Source organism: Phyllobates terribilis, unplaced genomic scaffold (assembly GCF_046119375.1).
Source record: "Phyllobates terribilis strain yellow unplaced genomic scaffold, ASM4611937v1 Scaffold_2__4_contigs__length_985480577, whole genome shotgun sequence".
Classification (NCBI taxonomy): Eukaryota; Metazoa; Chordata; class Amphibia; order Anura; family Dendrobatidae; genus Phyllobates; species Phyllobates terribilis.
The window spans coordinates 316,747,041-316,769,688 of NW_027362762.1; the positions used below are offsets into that span (position 1 = coordinate 316,747,041).

General features: G+C 39.4%; 1 protein-coding gene and 1 long non-coding RNA gene across 2 annotated transcripts in view; one reads left to right on the forward strand and one right to left on the reverse strand.

The window, feature by feature from the left end:
- COL4A2 (collagen type IV alpha 2 chain) overlaps positions 1–22,648 on the forward strand; it is a 268,138-nt gene that overhangs the window by 239,395 nt on the left and 6,095 nt on the right. The window contains exons 38-47 of the mRNA XM_073664347.1: positions 1,555–1,662; positions 1,797–1,904; positions 14,098–14,169; positions 14,256–14,381; positions 18,746–18,862; positions 18,992–19,153; positions 19,236–19,334; positions 19,496–19,642; positions 20,881–20,997; positions 22,316–22,507. Coding sequence (XP_073520448.1) covers positions 1,555–1,662; positions 1,797–1,904; positions 14,098–14,169; positions 14,256–14,381; positions 18,746–18,862; positions 18,992–19,153; positions 19,236–19,334; positions 19,496–19,642; positions 20,881–20,997; positions 22,316–22,507 — 1,248 coding nt within the window. The remainder of the gene's footprint in view (positions 1–1,554; positions 1,663–1,796; positions 1,905–14,097; positions 14,170–14,255; positions 14,382–18,745; positions 18,863–18,991; positions 19,154–19,235; positions 19,335–19,495; positions 19,643–20,880; positions 20,998–22,315; positions 22,508–22,648) is intronic.
- Positions 1–22,648, reverse strand: part of LOC141207015 (uncharacterized) — a 31,793-nt gene that overhangs the window by 8,675 nt on the left and 470 nt on the right. The gene's annotated exons all lie outside the window — the stretch shown is intronic.

Sequence of the window (22,648 nt, forward strand, 5' to 3'; positions counted from 1 at the left end):
AGGCCACTCCATGACCTTCTGTGCTTCTTTTTGAGCCACTCCTTTGTTGCCTTGGCTGTATGTTTTGGGTCATTGTCTTTCTGGAAGACCCAGCCACGACCCATCTTCAATGCTCTTACTGTGGGAAGGAGTTTGGCCAAAATCTCGCGATACATGACTCCATCCATCTTCCCTTCAGTACGGTGAAGTCGTCATGTCCCCTTTGCAGAAAAGCACCCCCAAAGTATAATGTTTCCCCCACCATGCTTCATGGTTGGGACAATGTTCTTAGGGTTGTACTCAAACTTCTTCTTCCTCCAAACACGGCGAGTTGAGTTAATGCCAAAGAGCTCAATTTTTTTCTCATCTGACCACAGCACCTTCTCCCAATAACTCACAGAATCACCCAGGTGTTCATTGGCATACTTCAGACGGGCCTGCACATGTGCCTTCTTGAGCAGGGGGACCTTGTGGGCACTTCAGGATTTTAAACTTTTAAGGAGTAATGTGTTACCAATAGTTTTCTTGGTGACTGTAGTCCCAGCTGCCTTGAGATCATTAACAAGTTCCCTCCGTGTAGTTTTAGGCTGATCTCTCACCTTCCTCATGATCAAGGATACCCCACGAGGTGAGATTTTGCATGGTGCCCCAGATCGATGTTGATTGGCAGTCATTTTGTATTTCTTCCATTTTCTTACTATTGCACCAACAGTTGTCTCCTTCTCACCCAGCGTCTTACTTAAGGTTTTGTAGCCCATTCCAGCTTTGTGCAGGTCTATGATCTTGTCCCTGACAGCCTTAGAAAGCTCTTTGGTCTTGCCCTTGTTGTAGAGCTTAGAGTCTGACTGGTTAATTGAGTCTGTGGACAGGCTTCTTTTATACAGGTGACTATGTAAGACAGCTGTCTTTAATGCAGATAACAAATTGATTAGGAGCGTCTAACTGGTCTTTAGGAGCCAGAGCTCATAGTGGTTTGTAGGGGATCAAATACTTATTTCTCACTGTAAAATGCAAATAAATTTATCTAATTTATACAATGTGATTTTCTTGATTTTTTGGGGATATTCTATCTCTCAATGTTAAAATTAACCTACCCTTAAAATTATAGACTGTTCATGTATTTGTCAGTGGGCAAGCTTACAAAAACAGCAAGAGATCAAATAGTTATTTCCCCCACTGTAGATATTTTTCTCAGATATTAGAATTAAGCTTGTCATACACATTAAATTAATGTTGGATGAGCTTCCAATTTCTGCTGGACCATCTATTTTCTATAGACTGAGTACATTTATCCCCTAAGCATTCATGTTCTTATCACTGTGGTATTTCTAGTACACGATGCCCTTTTCATATATAAAATATGTGAAGACTAAAAGAATAATCTGCTGACTGTATGTAAATGCAGCATACTGGTACAGACAAATCAGCTCATTTTAAAATAGAAAATATAAATCTTATTTAATATTTTGAGATTTAACAAGTATAAAATCAGTGTAAAAATTACTAATTGTATTTCTAATCTGTACTTGCTTTACATAAACCTAGTACATAACTGCATGCATTTTGCATTTGTAGGGTTTAGAGGAAGACCTGGAGACAAGGGATTCCATGGAAATGATGGGTTTTCAGGCATTGAAGGAATGAAAGGAGTAACAGGACAGCCAGGAGACAGAGGCAGCATAGGTATAGTCTGTGCAGTAACATATATGTTTTAATCATTGCCATTGATTCCAGTTTATCCATTAATCGCAAGAATACAGATCGGTGAACTTTTCGCAGTGTATAATATGTATAATAATATGTTTATTTCTTGTAAGGGTTACCGGGCCTTCTAGGATTGCCTGGAGCACAAGGTGATCCTGGTTTCCCTGGCATTCCAGGTGAAAAAGGAAGTATTGGTTTTCCAGGTGTGCCTGGACAACAAGGTAAAAATTTGTTTAGTTTTTCATTTTTAATATTCAAACATGAGAGACTTTGAATAAATGGAAATGCATTTAAATAAGCTCTAGAGCAAAGATATTTCTGTATATTTGTTCTATCTCTGAATCCATTTCTTTACAAAGAGCAAGGTAACTGCCTCCTGACCTTAGTTACTTTAAGACCCACCATGCTAGATGTCTGTTGGCCAACAGCCATCTTGGCCTGCTCTCCCATACACAGGGTGTGTTTGTTCGGCCTAGCACTCCTGTGTTCCTGATCTGTCTGACGGCAGCTTTATTCCAGGAGAAAATATGATCGGCAGTCCCAAAAAGGACATGCTGAATCAATATTTACCTCTGCAATAAATTATTTGGGGCTCCCATAAACATTAGAATGTCGGCCGAACCTGCGGGTTTGACAGACATAACTCTTTTTATTGAAAAATTCCCACAGGATAATGGTTACAAACAGATTCTGTCATAATATAAGGTCAAGGTAATCCAAACATTACCCATTCTCAGTTTAGTACAATTTTCATCACGTTCTCAATAATCAGAGTAAACAAAAGAAAAAAAAAAGAAAACAAATAGTTTGAAACATAAGCTTCATTGTGGAACACTGCACCCTTTACTAAACCGGCCCATTCCCGATCAGAATTCAGTATATATATCAATTATAGTTCCAATAGAGGTACACTCTTATAGCCCATATATATCATATGTCATTTCCCATGTATTCAAAAGGGCATATATCAGGACTCATAACTTGAGATTAACGAAGTCATGGCACCAGGGGACAAGTGTGTTAAGGGCGAGTTACACCATCTTTCCCATATCCTTTGGAATTTCTGGGGACATCCCCTATTCCTATATACTATATTTTCAGACGGTATTGTATCATTCACTAATTTTTTCCATTGGTTGATAGTAGGAGACTTTCCTCCCATCCATCTTAGTGCTATCGCTTTCCTGGCCATAAATATAACCTCCCGAAGGAATATCCGATCATAGTGTGTCCACATTTCCTCGTTCACAATACCCAAACCACAAAACTCTGGACTACATTCAACTGGCATCCCAATTATCCGTTCTAGTGTAGTTATCACCCCAATATCTTCGTATTATCCCACAATTCCAAATAAGATGCCAGAAATCCGCTCCTGATTCCCCACATCTGTGGCACTCTGATATGACACCATTCTACCAAATCTATACATTCTCACTGGGGTCAGGTAAGATTGATGTAGTATATATAATTGAATTAATTTATTATTGGCGGCTGGTGACACCACCATATGCGCTTCCAGTGCATCATTCCACTGATCATCAGTTATAGAAGTGATTAATTGCCGCCATTTACTCTCAACAACAAATTGGGTAGAAGTGATTTTAGAATTCAGTAGAAAAGTATATAGAGAAGATACCACGTCTGTAGGTCCTTGAGTTTTTAGTACTCCTATTAATGGATATTTAGATATTCGCCTCCTAGGATTCACATCCTAGGATGTGAGAATTGGTGTGTTATGGCATGTCTCATTTGTACATATGTGTAGAAATCCCTATGAGGGATTCCAAACTTTACATGAATTTGATCAAATGACAAAATTTAGTTTTCAAAAATCTGATTAAGTGTTGTTATTCTGTGTTGCTTCCAGAAGATTGTGTCCTGTAGGTTTTTAAGTTGTGGAAATTCAGGGTTATCCCATATTTGGGTTTCTCCCATTTGATCAGTAAATCTCACGATACACCTACTATCACGTCACACCTGCATCACTAGGCTATGTGCAAATAATAAGCACTGTGGTGGTCTGTAAGAGCCTTCTAATATAGCCCATGGTGTATTCTCAATTAATAAATGTATAAGATGCGCTTCTGCATTAGTGAGTTTATCACTACTTATCCAGCACTTCAAATATCGTATCTGACCAGCTAAATAATAGAGAAATAGGTCGGGCACCACGCTACCCCCTTGATCCTTGCGTCTCTGCAGAGATCCAATACTTAGTTTGGGTCTTGCTGAGCCCCATATAAATGTCGCCATCATGCCGTGCAGTTTCCGAAAAAATTCTTTGGGGATTTTAATGGATAAATGTTAATACATACAGACATTTTGGAAGGATAATCATTTTGATTAGGTTAATTCTTCCCGCCACAGACAACAGGAGTTGGGACCAGCTTTAAAATTTTTTCCTCATCATATCCTTTATGGGGTACACATTATCCTTCAGATCCATAATCGAATTAATTATAATGCCTAGATATTTGAATTTTTGTACTACCTGTAATCCAAAAAAAAACGGTTCAGGTATGTTATCTATAAGTGGCATAACCACAGATTTGCTCCAATTGATTTTAAGGCTCGATAATTCCCCAAAGTAATTAATTAGGTCAATTGCTCTTGGAAGGGATTGTTCTGTTTTGTTTAGAAAGAGGATCAGGTCGTCTGCGTATAACCCCACTTTATCTATTCTAGAGTTTATACTAATGCCCTCCACCATGTGGTCTTGCTTAATTTTAAGGGCAATAGGCTCTATCACTAGAGAGAAGAGCATCGGAGATAAGGGGCAGCCCTGTCTGGTTCCTCTACCCAGGTTAAAGTATTCCATTTACTAGAATGTTACCCCTTGGCATATAGTAGATCAATTTAATCCAGCTACAAAATTTATCAGAAAACCCAAATTTCAGGAGCACACACTATAGAAAAGTCCACTCCAAGGAGTCAAAGGCTTTCGCCGTATCTAAAGAAGCTATAGCCCAGGGCTCCTGATATTTATGGCCTATCTGTGTTAACACTTGAACTCTTCTAATATTAGATGAAGTAGATCTTCCCGGCATAAAGCCAGATTGATCCTCATGTATAATGTTTAATATTACTGTTTTTTAATCTATTGGCTATGAGTTTCGTAAGTATTTTGTAATCTGTATTCAATAGGGATATGGGGCGATAGGAGCTACATTCCTCAATTGGTTTATCTGGCTTGGGGGTCAATACTATAGTAGCATCATAGAAGGATTGGGGAAGTGAGCGTCCCGAAAGTGCTTCAGAAAAGGTTTGCAACAGAACTGGGCAATTAGGTCTATGTATCTTTTATATAATTCTATGGGTATGCCGCAGACATAAGTTTAATGTGTATGGGAGGCTTTAGTTCTATTGCACATGTCATATAAATGGCACAAACTCATTTTTCATCTGGTTTTATTTTTTTGCTTGATCTCCACTGATCTCGAGATCACCATCATTTATTATTAATGGGACTGCGAGAGATAGCCAGGTACAGTGCTCAGCTATCTCTGACAGTCCAGTAATAGCAATCAGCAAGTTAACGCATTACATATGTGTGACAACCCCTTTAAGGTTCCTTCATAAGCTGCAAGGAAGAAAATTAGTGATAGAAAATAATTTTTTTATTAAAAAATGTCATAACGTCACATCAAAATTAAATATACAACATCATTATTTAAAGACCTGCATCCCTCCCATATCTCCCTGGACTTGATCACAAATAAATAAAAAACCTTCCCTCATCCCCTCTTTACCTCTCCTCTGTCACCTGAACCATGTTTTCTCCCACTCTATAATTTTGCCTCTGCCAAAACCAGATACGCTCATACTCCACTAATTATCTTATACATAAGATTTTCCAATTCCTCTGAAGTCAGAACCATCTCAGAGGCCCAAACTTTAGATATTTATACTATGTTCTCAATAATTATTGGTCATATTCCTATTCAGAGGAAAAGCACTGATTTCCCTCATTTGAATTCAAGTACAGAAATTTAGCAATATTTCACTACTAAAGTAATAAACCCGGGTAAAGATCTTTGGAGGATGTCATCTGCAATGTCATCAGTGTCAAGTAATGTAATTGGTCTGTACTCTTTCTTTTTTGTTTGGGTTTTTCCCATTCTTTGGTATGAAAACAATTATACCTTCTGCCATTTAATTAAGAAAAGCTCTCTCCTTCCAAGAAGCATTCAGCACTTCCAACAAAAGAGGTTCCAGTATGTCTAGTCACCATATTTCATGAGGTTTCAAAGAGAGCCCATCTACTTCAGAAGCAAAATTAACAGAAAATTAGCTTAGCACCTCCTCCATTTCTAGGAGCATAATTGGGGCTTACAGCTGGGTTTTAAGTGCCTCCCAAGAATCAGGAAGATCAATCTTCTCCAAATACATTTCTGTTTTAGAGATGAGCAGATCGAAACGTGCGTTCCACGCAAATTCAAACACTATATGATTAGATTCGCAGGAATTGAAAAAAAGAGGCTGGCCGACATTTTGGTGACCCTTATATGCCGTCAAATGATAAAAAGAAAACAAAAGTTAACATTTACCTGTGTGCTGCCCACTGTCCTTTCCTCAGGACCTCTTCTTTCAGCTTCTGCATGCCTCATCTCCCTGTTCTTCATTATAGGCCAGAACTTCTGGCCACATCCAGGCCTAAGGGGCCACTGTGCATTGTAGGTCGCAACGTCGCAATGCGACATTAGAACATGCAGTGATCCCTGAGGCCTGGTCATGGCTGGAAGTCCTTGCCTATGGTGAAAAACAGGTAGATGAGGCACGAGACAGCTGAAAGAAGAGGACCTACAAGCGGCAGTGAGCAGAGGTGGCCAGAGAGGTGAGTGGTGATGTCAGGATTACTTTGGTTTTGTTTTTTATATCTTGCGTTCATTATGCTCAGGGGTCTTTCCAAGTCCCAGAATAAACGTTTTTTTCCATGAGAACTGGTGAATTCGAATTTCAAATGATACTCTCATCACTATTTCCAATGAATCGACTTGATGCTGAGGACGTAATATGAGCTATTAACTAGGAATTGTTCGATATTCCATTTGCCATTCTTCTTATTATGCCCCACAAATAAATCATTCATAAAAGTTAAGTCTAGTCTAGACATGGTTCTGTATACCCAATTGAAGCATCAAAAAATCTGACTATATAAAGCATCAATATATTTGAAAGCCAGAACACACTGGTGTTCTTATAGCAACCCATAAAGAAATACGTACCTCCCTTACAAATCAGCAATGGATGCCTACCTTAAAATCAATTGCTTTATGAATATAGACGCTTAGGCTGCGTGCACACGATGCGTTTTTCATGCGTTTCCACTGCGGAATTTCCGCAGCGGAAACGCATCAAAAACGCATGGTAATCCGCACCCCATGGTCCCCAATGGCATTCCGCAATGTCAATGCACATGCTGCGGATTTTTCCGCAGCGTTTCTGCAGCGCTCATAAATCTGCAGCATGTTCATTAATTTTGCGGAAGCGCCGCCATTGACTTGCATTGAGACGCATAATATCCGCGTCTGTACATTTGTACAAGAGGATATCATGCGTCTCAATGTGCGGATGGTACCCAGTTCTGGAGGAGAGGAGACTCTCATCCACACCTGGGTACCATTGTACCTGTAAAAAAAAAGAATAAAATAAAAAATAAAGTTATATTCACCTGTCCGACGGCCCCTGCAGCGCTTCTCCTTCCAGGACCTGAGATGACGTCACGGTCATGTGACCGCAGGCTGTCTCGCGATAGCCCGGCAACCCGGAAGAAGCCAGGACGAGCGCTGCAGCACACGCCGGTGCATCGGGGGGGGAGTATAGCTTTATTTTTTTTATTTTTACGGTCACACTGTATAAATCCATGCCGTTTGCATGGATTTATACAGTGTGACCTAGTTGTCAAGCACTTTCCAAGTGATGCTATCACCTGGAAAGTGCTTGTCAGTCCGCATGCGGAAACACATGCGTTAACGCATGTGGATACGCATGTGAATCCGCATGTATTCTGCAGGAAAAACGCATGCACAATCTGCAAGCGTTTTTTCTGCCAGGGAGATGCAGAAATGCTGCAGAAATTTTCTGCTTCATTTCTGCATCGTGGGCACATAGCCTAACTCCGCAAGAGTAATTGCACTGATAAAAATAGAATTCTTGACCAGCCCATCTCCTTTAAATCAAATAAATCTTTTTCCTTATTCAGATGAGTTTCACTTAAGTATGTAATTGTCGGCAGATGTCTGTTGATGATGTTAAAGACATAGCTTCTCTTGCTCCTGTCATTTATGCCACTCACATTCCATATTTAAAACTCTGTTTACCGATACCATTCTAGAAATAGCTCAGAACTCCAGAGAACAGAAGCAGAGAGAAAAATGACGACCATAACAGCTCCCCACACAGTAAGATGGCTCCATAGCAACCTACACACAGTATGATTCCCCCCTATACACAGTATGATGCCCCATATCCCTCCATGAAGAAAAAAAATGTTTATACTCTTCCAATAAAAGTTCCCCATCATACCGCAGCCTTTGTCTTCTCTCCCAGCTTGTCTAGCAGTGGGCCAATTCAGGCTGAGTGATGCAGTTATGTCATCATGCCGCTCGACGTCACCTGTGTGGCACCGGGTTCAAACAGCCTGCAGGCCAGATATTGCCTATGGCATGCCAGAGTAACTGGGAACCAATGGCTTTCTGCTCCTCTACAACTGTAAACAGGATCGTCATCCTGACGCCAATTTTGTTAAAAATGTTGCAAGCCGTTTTGGCCCACTATGGGAACAGCCCATCTGGCATTGTTCAGTGGCCCACCTTCCTTGCCTTCTGTAATTCCAAGAATTCTAATATTGCTACTTCTTGACTTATCCTCTAAATCAACAATTTTTGCTCTAAGGGTTCTAGTCATTACCTTAGTAACCACTTCCCTCACCTCTGCGATTTCTTGTTGGAACCTAGTCACTGCCCCCTCAGATTCTTTCAACCTGTCCTAAATTTTATTTACGTCTTCACACATTAGGAAGATGTCATTTCTTAGGCCTCCTATTTGTGAGGGCAGATCTTCCATTGACCCATTATATTTTTGTATGGCAGTCAAAATGTCTCCCAAAAGGAAGTTTCCTTTTGTCACTGTCCACTTCCCCTATGATTTTGAGGAGCCTCTCTGGAACCTGATGCTTTAATAGTTTCCCGGTCTAAAGATTCAGCATCCTGGGCTTTCTATCCTAGCGGCGTCTAAACGCTCATTTAGACATTGGTGATTTTTCTCGTTTTCTCGTACCGTTGTCCATCAGTGTTTTGGATATGAGTTTCATCAGTGTTTCGTCCATTTGTGAGTTTTTACCAGTGTTTTATCAGTGATTTTCGAGTATAAAACATAAAAAATATATTACAAAGCTTCTCCTATTCATTACAATGCTAATCACGGACAGTTCATGTACACTGATGCCATCCGTGTGCTGTCAGTGATTTTCATGGACCCATAGACTTGTGCAGGTAATTTCGATCCATAACTTGGATCAAAGATTAACATGTCTCTGTGATTTTTTTTTTTGCAGACTCACAGTCCGCAAAAAATACGGACATGTCAACAGCTCCATAGACTATAATGTACATAAAAATCGGGATATGCACCCGTGCCCTCTTGCATCAAGGTTAATAAAGACAGCTGATGCAGCAAGAGGCAATGCACACACCTGTCTGTGTGGTTACAAGTATTAGAAAACCAAAAGAGAAAAATTTGGGTAACCACTGCACTTCAGGATTAAATAACCTAGAGGATTATATGAATATATAATGCATATGAACAAGCGGAACTCAAAGTATTAATTCATTCATTAACTCATAGTATTAATCAAATAGAAAAAGAGTAAAAAATTCAACATAAAAATATCAATAGAAATAAATAGCTGTGGGCTGCACCTCAATAACAAATTGCAGATAGCTGCAGCAAATCCTTGAGATTACTTAATCCTGAAGCACAGTGGTTAATTAGTGAGAATTTTTCTCTTTAGATTATAATGTGTTCATGTTCTATCCATGAAAAACACGGATAGAACATGTACGTGAATAATAGATGACTGAATAAGGCCTTAGACTCAGGGGTCTTCAAGAATTTGTTTAGTTTACAGGTTGCATTTTTATTAAGAAACCCTAACTAAACTGAACAGCATCACAAAAATATAGACACCCATAAAAGTAAGTATGAGCAAAAGATATAGTATTTATTAAGTAATAAATAGACAAGTTACTCATCAGACATAGCAATACGGTACAAAAGCCGGAGCACCACTCTGACAACGACGTGCATTTCGCAGCCAGCCTTCTCATAGGGTTCATCCAGTTTACCAGTTTCATTTCTATTAACTCCCTGGTCTTTTGGAGGTGACAAACCTCCTAACTTTCCGCTTGTAGGCTGCTATCCAGATTCTGCTAGTAGCTTGCACAGATTTCCAGTACACCCACCCATCCCAATATTATTTTTGGCAGGCAGGACTGGACTCTCCCTTCTCTAATAGAGAAACCTCAGGACTCAATCACAGGATGATTGTCCCAGCACCATCCAGACTGAGCCGAGCATGTTATGGCATGTCACTATATCATGCCATCAAGCGCCAGAAGCGATAGAAAAGAACATTTCTTTGTCTATAAGTTAATAGATGCCAAAAGAAAGTGAGGTGTAACAAAATACCATTAGAATGTATCAGAGTATTACTACAGATTTTGTATTATGTTCACAATTGTGGCACATCTGTGAGTAGCTATTGTTTTATATTTTTTAGTTTGTAAAGCCGAATAAAGACTTGCGTCCATCAAGTTCGACCTGTTAGTTCTGTAATTGCTAAAGTTGATCCAGAGGAGGGCAAAAACCCCAAATGATTTGGCCAATCTTCACCTGAGGAAAAATTCCCTCCCGACTCTGAAACCAGCAGTCAGAATAAATCCCTGTATCAACCTACTATTTTATTTTATTTTTAAGTATACGCTGAAATCTGCCTGGTATCTAGAAATGCATCCAGTCCCCGCTTGAACTGGTGTAGTGAATCCGACATTACCGTCTCCTCACTCAGTGAATTCCATATTCTCACTGCTCTTACCGTAAAGAACCCCTTCCTATGCTTGTGCTGAAACCTTTTCTCTTCCAGTCTTAGTGAGTGCCCTCTTGTTACCGTAATATCCCTCCTTTTGAACAAATCTCGGGCAAGATCTCTATACTGTCCCCTAACATATTTGTACACATTTATTATGTCCCCCCTCAACCTTCTCTTTTCCAGGCTGAATAGTCCTAGTTTTGCCAACCTCTCTGGGTATTGCAGTCCCTCCATTCCCTTTATTAATTTTGTTGCCCTCCTTTGTACCTTTTCAAGCTCATTTATATCCTTTCTATATATTGGGGCCCATAACTGAGCACAGTATTCCAAGTGTGGTCTGACCAGTGCTTTGTACAGTGGAAGAACAATGTTCTCATCCTTTGCAGCTATACCTCTTCTGATACATCCCATTACCCTGTTTGCCCTTACAGCAGCGGCCTGACTTTGGGCACTCCAATTTAGTTTGCTATCAATCAAGATGCCCAAGTCCTTCTCCATCTCTGAATTCCCCAATGATTTCCCATTCAGTGAGTACTGGTGACTTCCATTTTTCCTTCCCATATGTATGACCTTACATTTCTCCTCGTTAAACCTCATTTGCCATTTAATGCTCCACCTACCCAGCTTATCCAAATCCCTCTGTAGGTCTTCACTATCCTCTTTTGTATTAATTGCTTTACATAACTTTGTGTCATCTGCAAATATTGATATTTTACTATTTATCCCGTTGACTATGTCGTTAATAAAGATATTAAATAACATTGGGCCTAGTACAGACCCCTGTGGTACCCCACTAGTGACGCTTACCCAATCTGAGTATATTCCATTTATAACCACCCTCTGCCTTCTATCCTTTAGCCAGTTAGCTACCCACTTGCAGACATTTTCCCCCAGCCCCATCATTCTCATTTTGTATACCAACCTATTATGTGGCACGCTATCGAACGCTTTTGAGAAGTCGAGATACACGACATCCACTGGTTCCTCCTGATCTACTCGAGAGCTAACCTCCTCGTAGAAGTCAATCAGGTTTGTTTGGCAGGAGCGATTCCTCATGAATCCATGTTGGTTCGGGATTAAAAGATTATTAGCATCAAGATGCTCCGTAATTGCCTCTTTAATGAAGCTTTCAAAAATTTTGCCCACAACGGACGTCAGACTCACCGGCCGATAGTTTCCGGCGTCACTTTTCGCTCCCTTTTTGAATATTGGCACTACATTCGCCTGTCGCCAATCAAGTGGCACAGACCCAGTCTCAACAGAGTCCTTAAATATAAGATATAACGGTCTGTCTATCACATTACTTAGTTCCCTTAGTACCCGTGGGTGTATGCCATCAGGTCCTGGTGATTTGTTTATTTTAATGTTACTGAGGCGTTTCTGTACCCCAGCTTGGGTTAGATTTGTCATACTTAGTGGAGGATTAAGTTTGTCACTTCTCATTTCTCCTGTTAGTTCGATTTCCTTTGTGAAAGTTGTCGAAAAAAAATTATTTAATAGATTAGCTTTATCCTCATCTTTCTCTATGATTTTGCCTTCCTCACTTTTTATCGGTCCAATATTATCCGATTTAATCCTTTTACTATTTATATACGTAAAGAACAGTTTGGGATTTGATCTACTTTCCCTAGCAATACGTCTCTCTGTTTCCTCCTTCGCTATTTTTATTTGTTTTTTACAGGTTCTCGTTTTTTCCTTGTAACACATTAGTGCCTCCTTACTGTTTTCCTGTTTTAATCTCTTGAATGCCTCTTTTTTGCTATTTAACGCCCCTTTTACGTTCTTGTTCAACCATATTGGTTTCCTCTTATTTCTGGCCCTTTTATTCCCATACGGTATATATCTCTCGCACTGAGTATTCAGAATTCTTTTGAAGGTTTCCCATTTACTATTCGTATTCCTTTGATTAAGAACTTTGTCCCAGTCTATAAGTTGAAGGCTTTCTTTCAGCTGATCAAACTTTGCCCTCCTAAAGTTTAATGTTTTTGTTGTTCCCTTATTGATAACCCTACTGAAGGGCATTTTGAAGTCGATAATATTATGATCGCTATTACCTAGGTGCCCCCCTATCTGTACCTCAGTTATTCTATCAGGCCTATTAGTCAATATTAAGTCCAACACGGCCTTCCCTCTCGTTGGTTCCTGCACTAGTTGGGAGAGATAATTATCCTTAATATTTGTCAAGAACCTTTTACCTTTCTGAGATCTACAGGTTTCTGTTTCCCAGTCAATATCCGGGTAGTTGAAATCCCCCATTACAATCACTTCATTATGTTTTGCTACTTTGTCTATTTGTCCTAATAGCAGATTCTCATTCTCCTCTGTTATATTTGGTGGCTTATAGCAGACCCCCAGTTTTAGTAGTTACATTACTTCATATGTGACCATATTCCCATTTTTTGCAGCACAACTTTTTATCCTGTTTCTGTACTTTATGTAATAATTCCTTTTTCAATGTTTTTATCTTCATAATTTTAGTGAGAATGAATTAATTGACTTAAATATACTACTCTGAATCAGAATTGCATATATTTCTTTGTAGGATTCATACTAATTTAAAGACTCATACTATTGGACCTTTTAAAGGGTGTTTACCTGCAAATTACTCCTATATCTGCAGGTAAAAAGCATTTTTGAGGTGACACGTTCCCATTACGTACAATTCATGTATCTAATTTTATCATTAAACAAACAATGCATTGCAAGCAAAATGCATTTTCGCAGTGCAGTTACTTTTGCACACCACTAGGAGGCACAAGCTTATTCAGTGAGAGACTGATTGTCACTGTCAAATAGCTTTACAACCACATAAAGGAGAAATCTCTATGGCAACAAACCTTACTGTGCAACAGATAAAACATTGCGCTCGTGCCTGAATATTTTCTCAGGAATTGGTCTTACTTTTGTCCCTCTACACTGTAACATAACTGGTCAATCTGTCACATTAGTGAACATCAAATCAAGCTTTATTCTTCATTGAACGCACCAAAGCTACCCCCATTGCCTCCATAAATGAGTAAGAGATGCAGCCACAGTGCCTAAATATATGGACAACTACACCGCCCCCATAACAGTCACAGCTCCAGTGCCCTATAACATTTCCAACCTGAAATATTTTCTGTCCCCACACGTATGAGCTACAGTGCCATTATGCGTAAAAGCTGCAGCACCACAATAAGTGCTCAAGCAGAGCAATATGATCTCACGTCCTAATAATGGTGTAGAAAGTAACCCCACTGCGTACTCAAAAGCCCAACAACCCCTATACTTTTTACTTTACATTGTATCATTCATAAATAGTTCCATTATTCCTCCTAACACAGGCTTTCCTGGACTCCGAGGACTCGCCGGACTTGAAGGTCTAACAGGGACTAAGGGACAGCAAGGCACATCAGGTACAGGTAGCATCCAGTCATTAATTAATGCTGCGCACAATTTTAGAACTGGATACAAATGTCTGTATACTATCATTTTTTAATAGGCACAGATTCATTTGGTTCACCGGGCTTCAAAGGACCCATAGGTGAAGCAGGTGACAAAGGAGAGCAAAGTAATGTTGTTGGATTACCTGGAAATACAGGTGTTAAAGGAGCCAAAGGAGAACCAGGTCAGTGCTATTTTTTTCAAAGAATTATTTGTTTCGAAATTTTATTCAAAATTAAATCCTTTAATTTTCTCAGGATTAGCTTTTTCATCATTTACTTTAAATAAAGTCAGCTCAGAGTGTAAAAAATGAAGGTGTACAAAAGACATGCTCATATTATCGGAGGACAATTCCCACATATTTGGTAAAGTATGGTTAATGTAGACCCCGAAGGTCCGGTAGCTAATTTTTATTCCACAATCACCCAAATGACTGCAGGTTTCTAGATGTCTAAATAAGAGCATGGGAGCACCGAGTACTATATTGGGCTAGTGAATTGTGGCCACAGGTGGTTTCAGCTACTCTTCCAAATAAGAGAGCCTTCCCTGTTCCAGGACATCTTAGAAGCTTGACATTTTACCATAGATATTGCATGTAATGGAAAACAGTCTAATTCCATTATGTACTGGAGGAAGAAAGTCCACTACTATTATTATTTACTGGAAGAAAATAGTCCACTATCATTATTATATATTGGAGGAAGACAGTCCATTACCATTATTATATATTCGAGGAAGACAGTGCACTACCATTATTATATATTGGAGGAAGACAGTCCACTACCATTATTATATATTGGAGGAAGACAGTGCACTATCATTATTATATATTGGAGGAAGACAGTGCACTATCATTATTATATATTGGAGGAAGACAGTGCACTACCATTATTATATATTGGAGGAAGACAGTGCACTACCATTATTATATATTGGAAGAAAATAGTCCACTATCATTATTATATATTGGAGGAAGACAGTGCACTACCATTATTATATATTGGAGGAAGACAGTCCACTACCATTATTATATATTCGAGGAAGACAGTGCACTATCATTATTATATGTTGGAGGAAGACAGTCCACTACCATTATTATATATTGGAGGAAGACAGTGCACTACCATTATTATATATTGGAGGAAGACAGTGCACTACCATTATTATATATTCGAGGAAGACAGTGCACTACCATTATTATATATTGGAGGAAGACCGTGCACTACCATTATTATATATTGGAGGAAGACAGTGCACTACCATTATTATATATTGGAAGAAAATAGTCCACTATCATTATTATATATTGGAGGAAGACAGTGCACTACCATTATTATATATTGGAGGAAGACAGTTCACTACCATTATTATATATTGGAGGAAGACAGTGCACTATCATTATTATATATTGGAGGAAGACAGTGCACTACCATTATTATATATTCGAGGAAGACAGTGCACTATCATTATTATATATTGGAGTAAGACATTGCACTACCATTATTATATATTCGAGGAAGACAGTGCACTATCATTATTATATATTGGAGGAAGACAGTGCACTACCATTATTATATATTGGAGGAAGACAGTGCACTACCATTATTATATATTGGAGGAAGACAGTCCACTACCATTATTATATATTGGAGGAAGACAGTGCACTATCATTATTATATATTCGAGGAAGACAGTGCACTACCATTATTATATATTCGAGGAAGACAGTGCACTACCATTATTATATATTCGAGGAAGACAGTGCACTACCATTATTATATATTCGAGGAAGACAGTGCACTACCATTATTATATAGTGGAAGAAAACAATAAACTTCCATTATTATATACTGGAAGAAGACAGTCTACCACTATTATTTTATACTGGAAGAAAACATTCCACTATCATTATTATGTACTGAAGGAAGATAGTCCCCTACTATTTTTATATACTGGAGGAAAACATTCTAAAACTATTTTCATGTTTTGTAAGAAAGTAGTCTTCTATGATATGTGTTTAGTATTTATACTATTTGCCTATTCAGATATGTCATTGGGAAATTAATTAAATACATTAGCAGCAAGGTAAAGTGTATAAATAAAATATAACTTTTAATTAATGTAAAAGCTAAAAAGCCAATAGGCTAGTGAACATGAAGGACATACAGACACGCAAATAAATAACCAGCACTGGTGAGAGTAATACACTCTCAAGGAATTGAGGTAGTCTGATATAAAGCAATGTAAACAAGATATATATACAAGTAGGAACGATCTCACCGTGATTCAGGTGGTGTCCTAGATGACTAGATCCAGGTCAGATCCCTAATACCAGATAAATATTCTGTATACTGGGTAAAGGAAGAAGAAAGGGAGCAAAATTACACAAAAACCTTGTGTTGGAACTGTCCTTCAGCCATCATAGCTGTGATATCCCCCCTTTTTGGTCCTTTGTCTCCCCTGATGAGTCTGAGATTAAACGCATAGGGAGAACCATAGGGCATTTCTATTTTTGATCCCTGGAATTTTGTGTGGGAAAATGTGTGGCTTTGTAGTAATTTTGCCCCCTTCCTTCTTCCTTCACCCAGTATACAGAATATATCCTGATTTTTCCGGTATTAGGGATCTGACCTGCATCTAGTCATCTAGGACACCACCTGAATCACAGTGAGATCGTTCCTACTAGTATACAGTGGGGAAAATAAGTATTTGATACACTGCAGATTTTGCAAGTTTTCCCACGTACAAAGAATGGAGAGGTCTGTAATTCTAAAAATAATTACATTCTTAAAATAAAAATCATAAAATCACATTGTATGATTTTTAAATAATTAAATTGCATTTTTATGCATTAAATAAGTATTTGATGACCTACCAACCAGCAAGAATTCTGGCTCTCACAGATCTGTTAGTTTTTCTTTAAGAAGCACTCCTACTCTGCACTCATTACCTGTATTAATTGCACCTGTTTGAACTCGTTACCTGTATAAAAGACACCTGCCCACACACTCAATCAACCACACTCCAATCTCTTCCCCATGGCCAAGACCAAAGAGCAGTCTAAGGAAACCAGGGACAAAATTGTAGACCTGCACAAGGCTGGGATGGGCTGCAGGACGATAGGCAAGCAGCTTGTTGAGAAGACAACAACTGTTGGCACAATTAATAGAAAATAGAAGAAACACAAGATGACTGTCAGTCTTCCTCGGTCTGGGGCTCCATTCAAGATCTCGCCTCACGGCGTAAGGATGATTCTGAGAAAGGTCAGGAATCAGCCCAGAACTACACAGGAGGACCTGGTCAATGACCTGAAGAGAATTGGGACCACAGTCTCAAACATTACCATTAATTACACACTACGCCATCATGGATTAAAATCCTGCAAGGCATGCAAGATCCCCCTGCTCACGCCAGCATATGTCCAGGCCCATTTGAAGTTCGCCAATGAACATCTGGATGATCCAGAGGAGGCATGGGAGAAGGTCATATGGTCAGAACGGACCAAAATAGAACTTTTTGGTATCAACTCAACTAGCCGTGTTTGGAGGATGAAGAAGGATGAGTACAACGTCTAGAACACCATCCCAACTGTGAAGCATGGTGGGGGAAACATCATACTTTGTGGGTGCTTTTCTGCAAAGGTGACAGAATGACTGCGCGATATTGAAAGGAGGATGGATGGGGTAATGTATCACGAGATTTTAGCCAACAACCTCCTTCGCTCAATAAGAGCATTGAAGATGGGTCATGGCTTGGTCTTCCAGCATGACAATGACACCAAACACACAGCCAGGGCAACTAAGGAGTGGCTCTGTAAGAAGCATTTCAGGGTCCTGGTCCTGGAGTGGTCTAGCCAGTCTCCAGACCTGAACCCAATAGAAAATCTTTGGAGGGAGCTGAAACTCAATGTTGCCCAAGGACAGCCCAGAAACATGAAAGATGTGTATGGAGGAGTGGGCCAAAATCCCTGCTGCAGTGTGTGCAAACTTGGTCAAGAACTACAGGAAACAACTGACCTTTGTAATTGCAAACAAAGATTTCTGTACCAAATATTAAGTTCTGTCTTTCTATTGTATCAAAAACTTATTTCATGTAATAAAATGCAAATTAATTATGTAAAAATCATACAATGTGATTTTCTGGTATTTATTTTTAGATTCTGTCTCTCACAGCTGAAGTGTACCTACGATAAAAATTACAGACCTCTCCATTCTTTATAGGTGGGAAAACTTGCAAAATTGGCAGTGTATCAAATACTTATTTTCCCCACTGCATAGATCTTGTTTACATTGCTTTATACTAGACTACCTCAATTCCTTGAGAGTGTATTGATTCTGGAGAATGTATTGAATAATTTATTCTCACCAGTGTTGGTTATTTGTTGTTTGCGTGTCTCTATGTCCTTCATGTTCACTAGTCTATTGGCTTTTCAGCTTTTACATTAATTAAAAGTTGTATTTTATTTACACACTCTACCTTGCTGCTAATATATTGCTACTTGATTGGTATTAGATAATCGGAAATTAATTAAAAGACTGTGTTTATCAGGTATGCCTGGTCTTATGGGTCTACCTGGATTAGTTGGCGTTCGTGGAGTTCCTGGTGTTTCTAACTACTCAGGAATCCCTGGAGATGATGGTTCTGCGGGTGTTCCAGGGCAATCAGGTATGTTTGTCTTTACAAATAGAGGTTTTAGGATTTTCTTACTCATTTGGGCTTCAGGATCATCCCTTTAATAAGGATTCTTAACTAAACTTTTGCTCAGATGCATAACTTATGTTTAATTTCGTTCAGGCTCTCCAGGCCCCCAGGGAAGACCTGGCATGCCCACAAAGCCTGGTGCTAAAGGTGAACCAGGACCATTTGGGTTACAAGGAAAAGCTGGTGATAAAGGAATTCTAGGTGACAGAGGGCCACAAGGATTTACTGGTATCCAAGGATATCCTGGAGGGAAAGGTAATGAACATATTTCTATTGCTGCGTCATTGTACTTTTTCCATATACTTAATAATATAACACTTGTTTTTATTGTCAAAAGGTAAAATAGGAGTGCAGGGTAATGAAGGTGCACTTGGATTACCTGGATTCCCAGGAGACAGAGGTCCTAAAGGACCAAAGGGAAGCCGGGGATCAGAGGGTAAGTACCAAAATACATTTCCTCCATCATTGCTAAGTTCGGAATTGTATGTTTTAAGTAAAGTAAATAAAAATGCACGATTAACCATAATGTCTTCCTGCAAAGCAGTGAAGGATTCATTACGACTGCGGAGACCTTCCTGAATTTATATTCTTTTACAGGTGTGCAGGGTCAACCTGGATTACCAGGAGTTGCTGCTGAACCATTAAGTATGCCAGCAGAACAAGGTCCTATTGGTATAACAGGCATTATAGGTCCTGAAGGCATCAGAGGGGATGTAGGACCTCATGGTCTTGTTGGTGATAAAGGTATGACTATTTTCAGCAGTGTTAGCAAAGTATAGACATTAGAAATAAAACTGATCAACTGATTACTAGACTGAAGGGTCTCCATTGCTCTGCTGAATATCATGCCCCTTTAGGCTTCCCTTGCTTAGGAGAGGTGAATATATGCGATGGCTATGCCACAGTATACATTATTTTCTTTTCTATACACACTGCATGTATATTCATATTTGTTTCATAGCACATACATGTGGTGTCCAACCAGACTAAGTGGCATAAAATTTGAGCTTGATCCTAGTAATGAAGATCACATGTCCAAAGGGGGCATTTAAAGGGAATCTGCCTCTTGGTTTTTGCTACCTCATCTGAGAGCAGAATGATGTATTATTATTATGCTTTGATTATATAGCGCCATCATATTCCGCAGCGCTTCACAGACATTATCATCACTGTCCCATTGGGGCTAAAATGCCTATCAGTATGTCTTTGGAGTGTGGGAGGAAACCCTCATAAATACGGGAAGAACATACAAACTCCTTGCAGATGTTGTCCTTGCAGATTTGAACCCATGATCCCAGAGCTGAAAAGCGACAGTGCTAACCACTGAGCCACCGTACTGCACTATGTAGTGGCAGAGTCCTTGATTCTAGCGATGTGTCACTTACTTTACTGGTTGTTTTCATTTTGATTAAAACGGTTTTATCTGCCGCAGGACTACCAGTTCTCTGAATATCCCGGCCCCCGCTACTGATTGACAGTTTTCTGTGTACACTGTGTGTGGGCAGAAAAGTGCCTAACCAGTGGTGGGGGCAGGGTTATACAGAGCTCATGAATATGGAGAACTACATGGCATCAGGTTTATTAGTCCTCTAGTGATAATATCCTGTTGATAAAACAGTGATTTTATGAAAACTACAGCAAGCAGCCCAATAAGTGACACATTACTGGAATCAGGGTCTCTGCCCTTAAATTGTGATGCTTTCAGACTATGTGGCGAAAACCTAGTGACAGATTTCCCTAAAGTAAACCCACGTAGCTATAGCAGTAATTCACCGGTAATTGTAGGTCAGGTTGGATGGAATGAGCTATTAAGGTCGAATTCAGAAGGATGATCCGTGTACACTCTATGATCCTGGCCCGAACTTGATAGTCTAATAGATATTTTTGAGGCTGTTTAGTTCGGATTGGAAGAATCGTGGCCAGTCTGAAATGTCATGGCAAAGAATAATTACCAAAATCTAATTTAGAAACTTGTTTTCCAGGAGCACAGGGTCCACAAGGCAAACAGGGTGTGCCAGGTATAGCGGGAAGGTCTGCAGCGCCTGGCATCCGTGGAGACCAGGGGATAATGGGACAGAGGGGTCCTTTAGGATTTCAAGGTAAATACTAGCTAATTAGTAATATATCAGATTGAATAACACTAAAACCAATTTTTTTTAAAAAAGTATACTTTGCTGAGTGAATGTTCAGATGTTTCATTAGAATTTGGATATTACTTGAATGAATTACACCAGGCCAAACTAAATCAATTAATCAATATGCTGGTAGTGCTATCTGCTTTGTATCAGTAGGTAAAAGATATGAGCTAGATCCTTAATACGGTATTTTTTTAATCCATTGAGTAATAAATGATGTCCAGGTATTAAGCTGCATTCACACTTTGTGACTGCGGCACATTTTTTTTCTGTAATCACAGTGAAATGGCAATATTTTTGCTGCGATTTTCGCTGAGGCAAAAAATGCACCACAGCTGCAACATGTGAATACAGTCTACACACTGCTTCTTTTTACATTGGATGCAAAACCGCACAGTATGTGTGTTACAAGCTGAATGTACTATAGGTTCTACACAGCGGCTGTCCATCTCTGCTATCTATAACAGTTTATTAATGACACGATTAGGATGCCTGCTGTATTAAGTTACAATTGCAGCTCAGCACAATTGACATTTATCTACAGTACTTTGTATTATTGGAACATGTAGCAATCTATCTAAGGAAACAAGTATTTGTATAAGCTACACATCACAAATTATTAGGCACAAAAGTGTCATCTTCATTGGTCCATATGGGAAAACGACCATATAAGTAGCAGTTAGGCGTCATATGGTCCTTTTGAGGCACAGAGAAGCAAGAGCATTGCCTGAATTGATTTTTACGCACTTGAACCAGTAAAAATGGCAATTTATTGCTGACTTTAAATGGATATCCCCCCCCCAAAACAACAAGGTATTCTCTATCTTTTGGATAGGGGATAATTTGATGATCACTTGAGGTTCAACCCACAGCGATCCCAAGATTGGGGCTTTAGAACCTGGAGAACATCCTAAATGGAGCAGATGTATGAATTCACGGCTTTCTCTCAATTCATTGTCCATGGGACTAGCCAAACACTGCACTTGTCGGTGCTATAGACAATGAATGGAGCCATTCAGAGTGTGGCTGCAAAACCCCATTTTCTGAGTTCAAAAGCTCCGATTTCAGGGTTGGTGGGGTTCTCAGTGTTCCCCCACCAACAATCCATAAGTCATGTCATATCTTTTTTTTAAGTGGGACTACCTACAGCAGAGCTCATAACTGGGCACAGGGGCTTTATGGGTTTCTCTGGGGTACTTACTTGAAATTGATTTGTGCAGTGTCAACAATGTACATTTTTAGGATAATATTTACTACAGCACATTAAGGTTTTTTTTGTCAGGAAACCCTGGTGTACCAGGTACTGTTGGGCTGCCAGGAATGCCAGGAAGAAGTGTGAACATTGGCTATCTCCTAGTAAAGCACAGCCAGACAGACCAAGAGCCTATGTGTCCTGTGGGCATGGGCAAGTTGTGGAGCGGATACAGTCTGTTGTATTTTGAAGGGCAGGAGAAAGCGCACAATCAAGATTTAGGTAACATGATTTCTCTCATTAATTACATATTCACACTAAGGTAAGAAAACAATATAACAGCTAGAAGTGCGCTGATAAAAATGTGAAGCCTGGCAAGTTAAAGGAGTACGCTGCTGATTTTTTTTTTATTTCTCCCTTTGT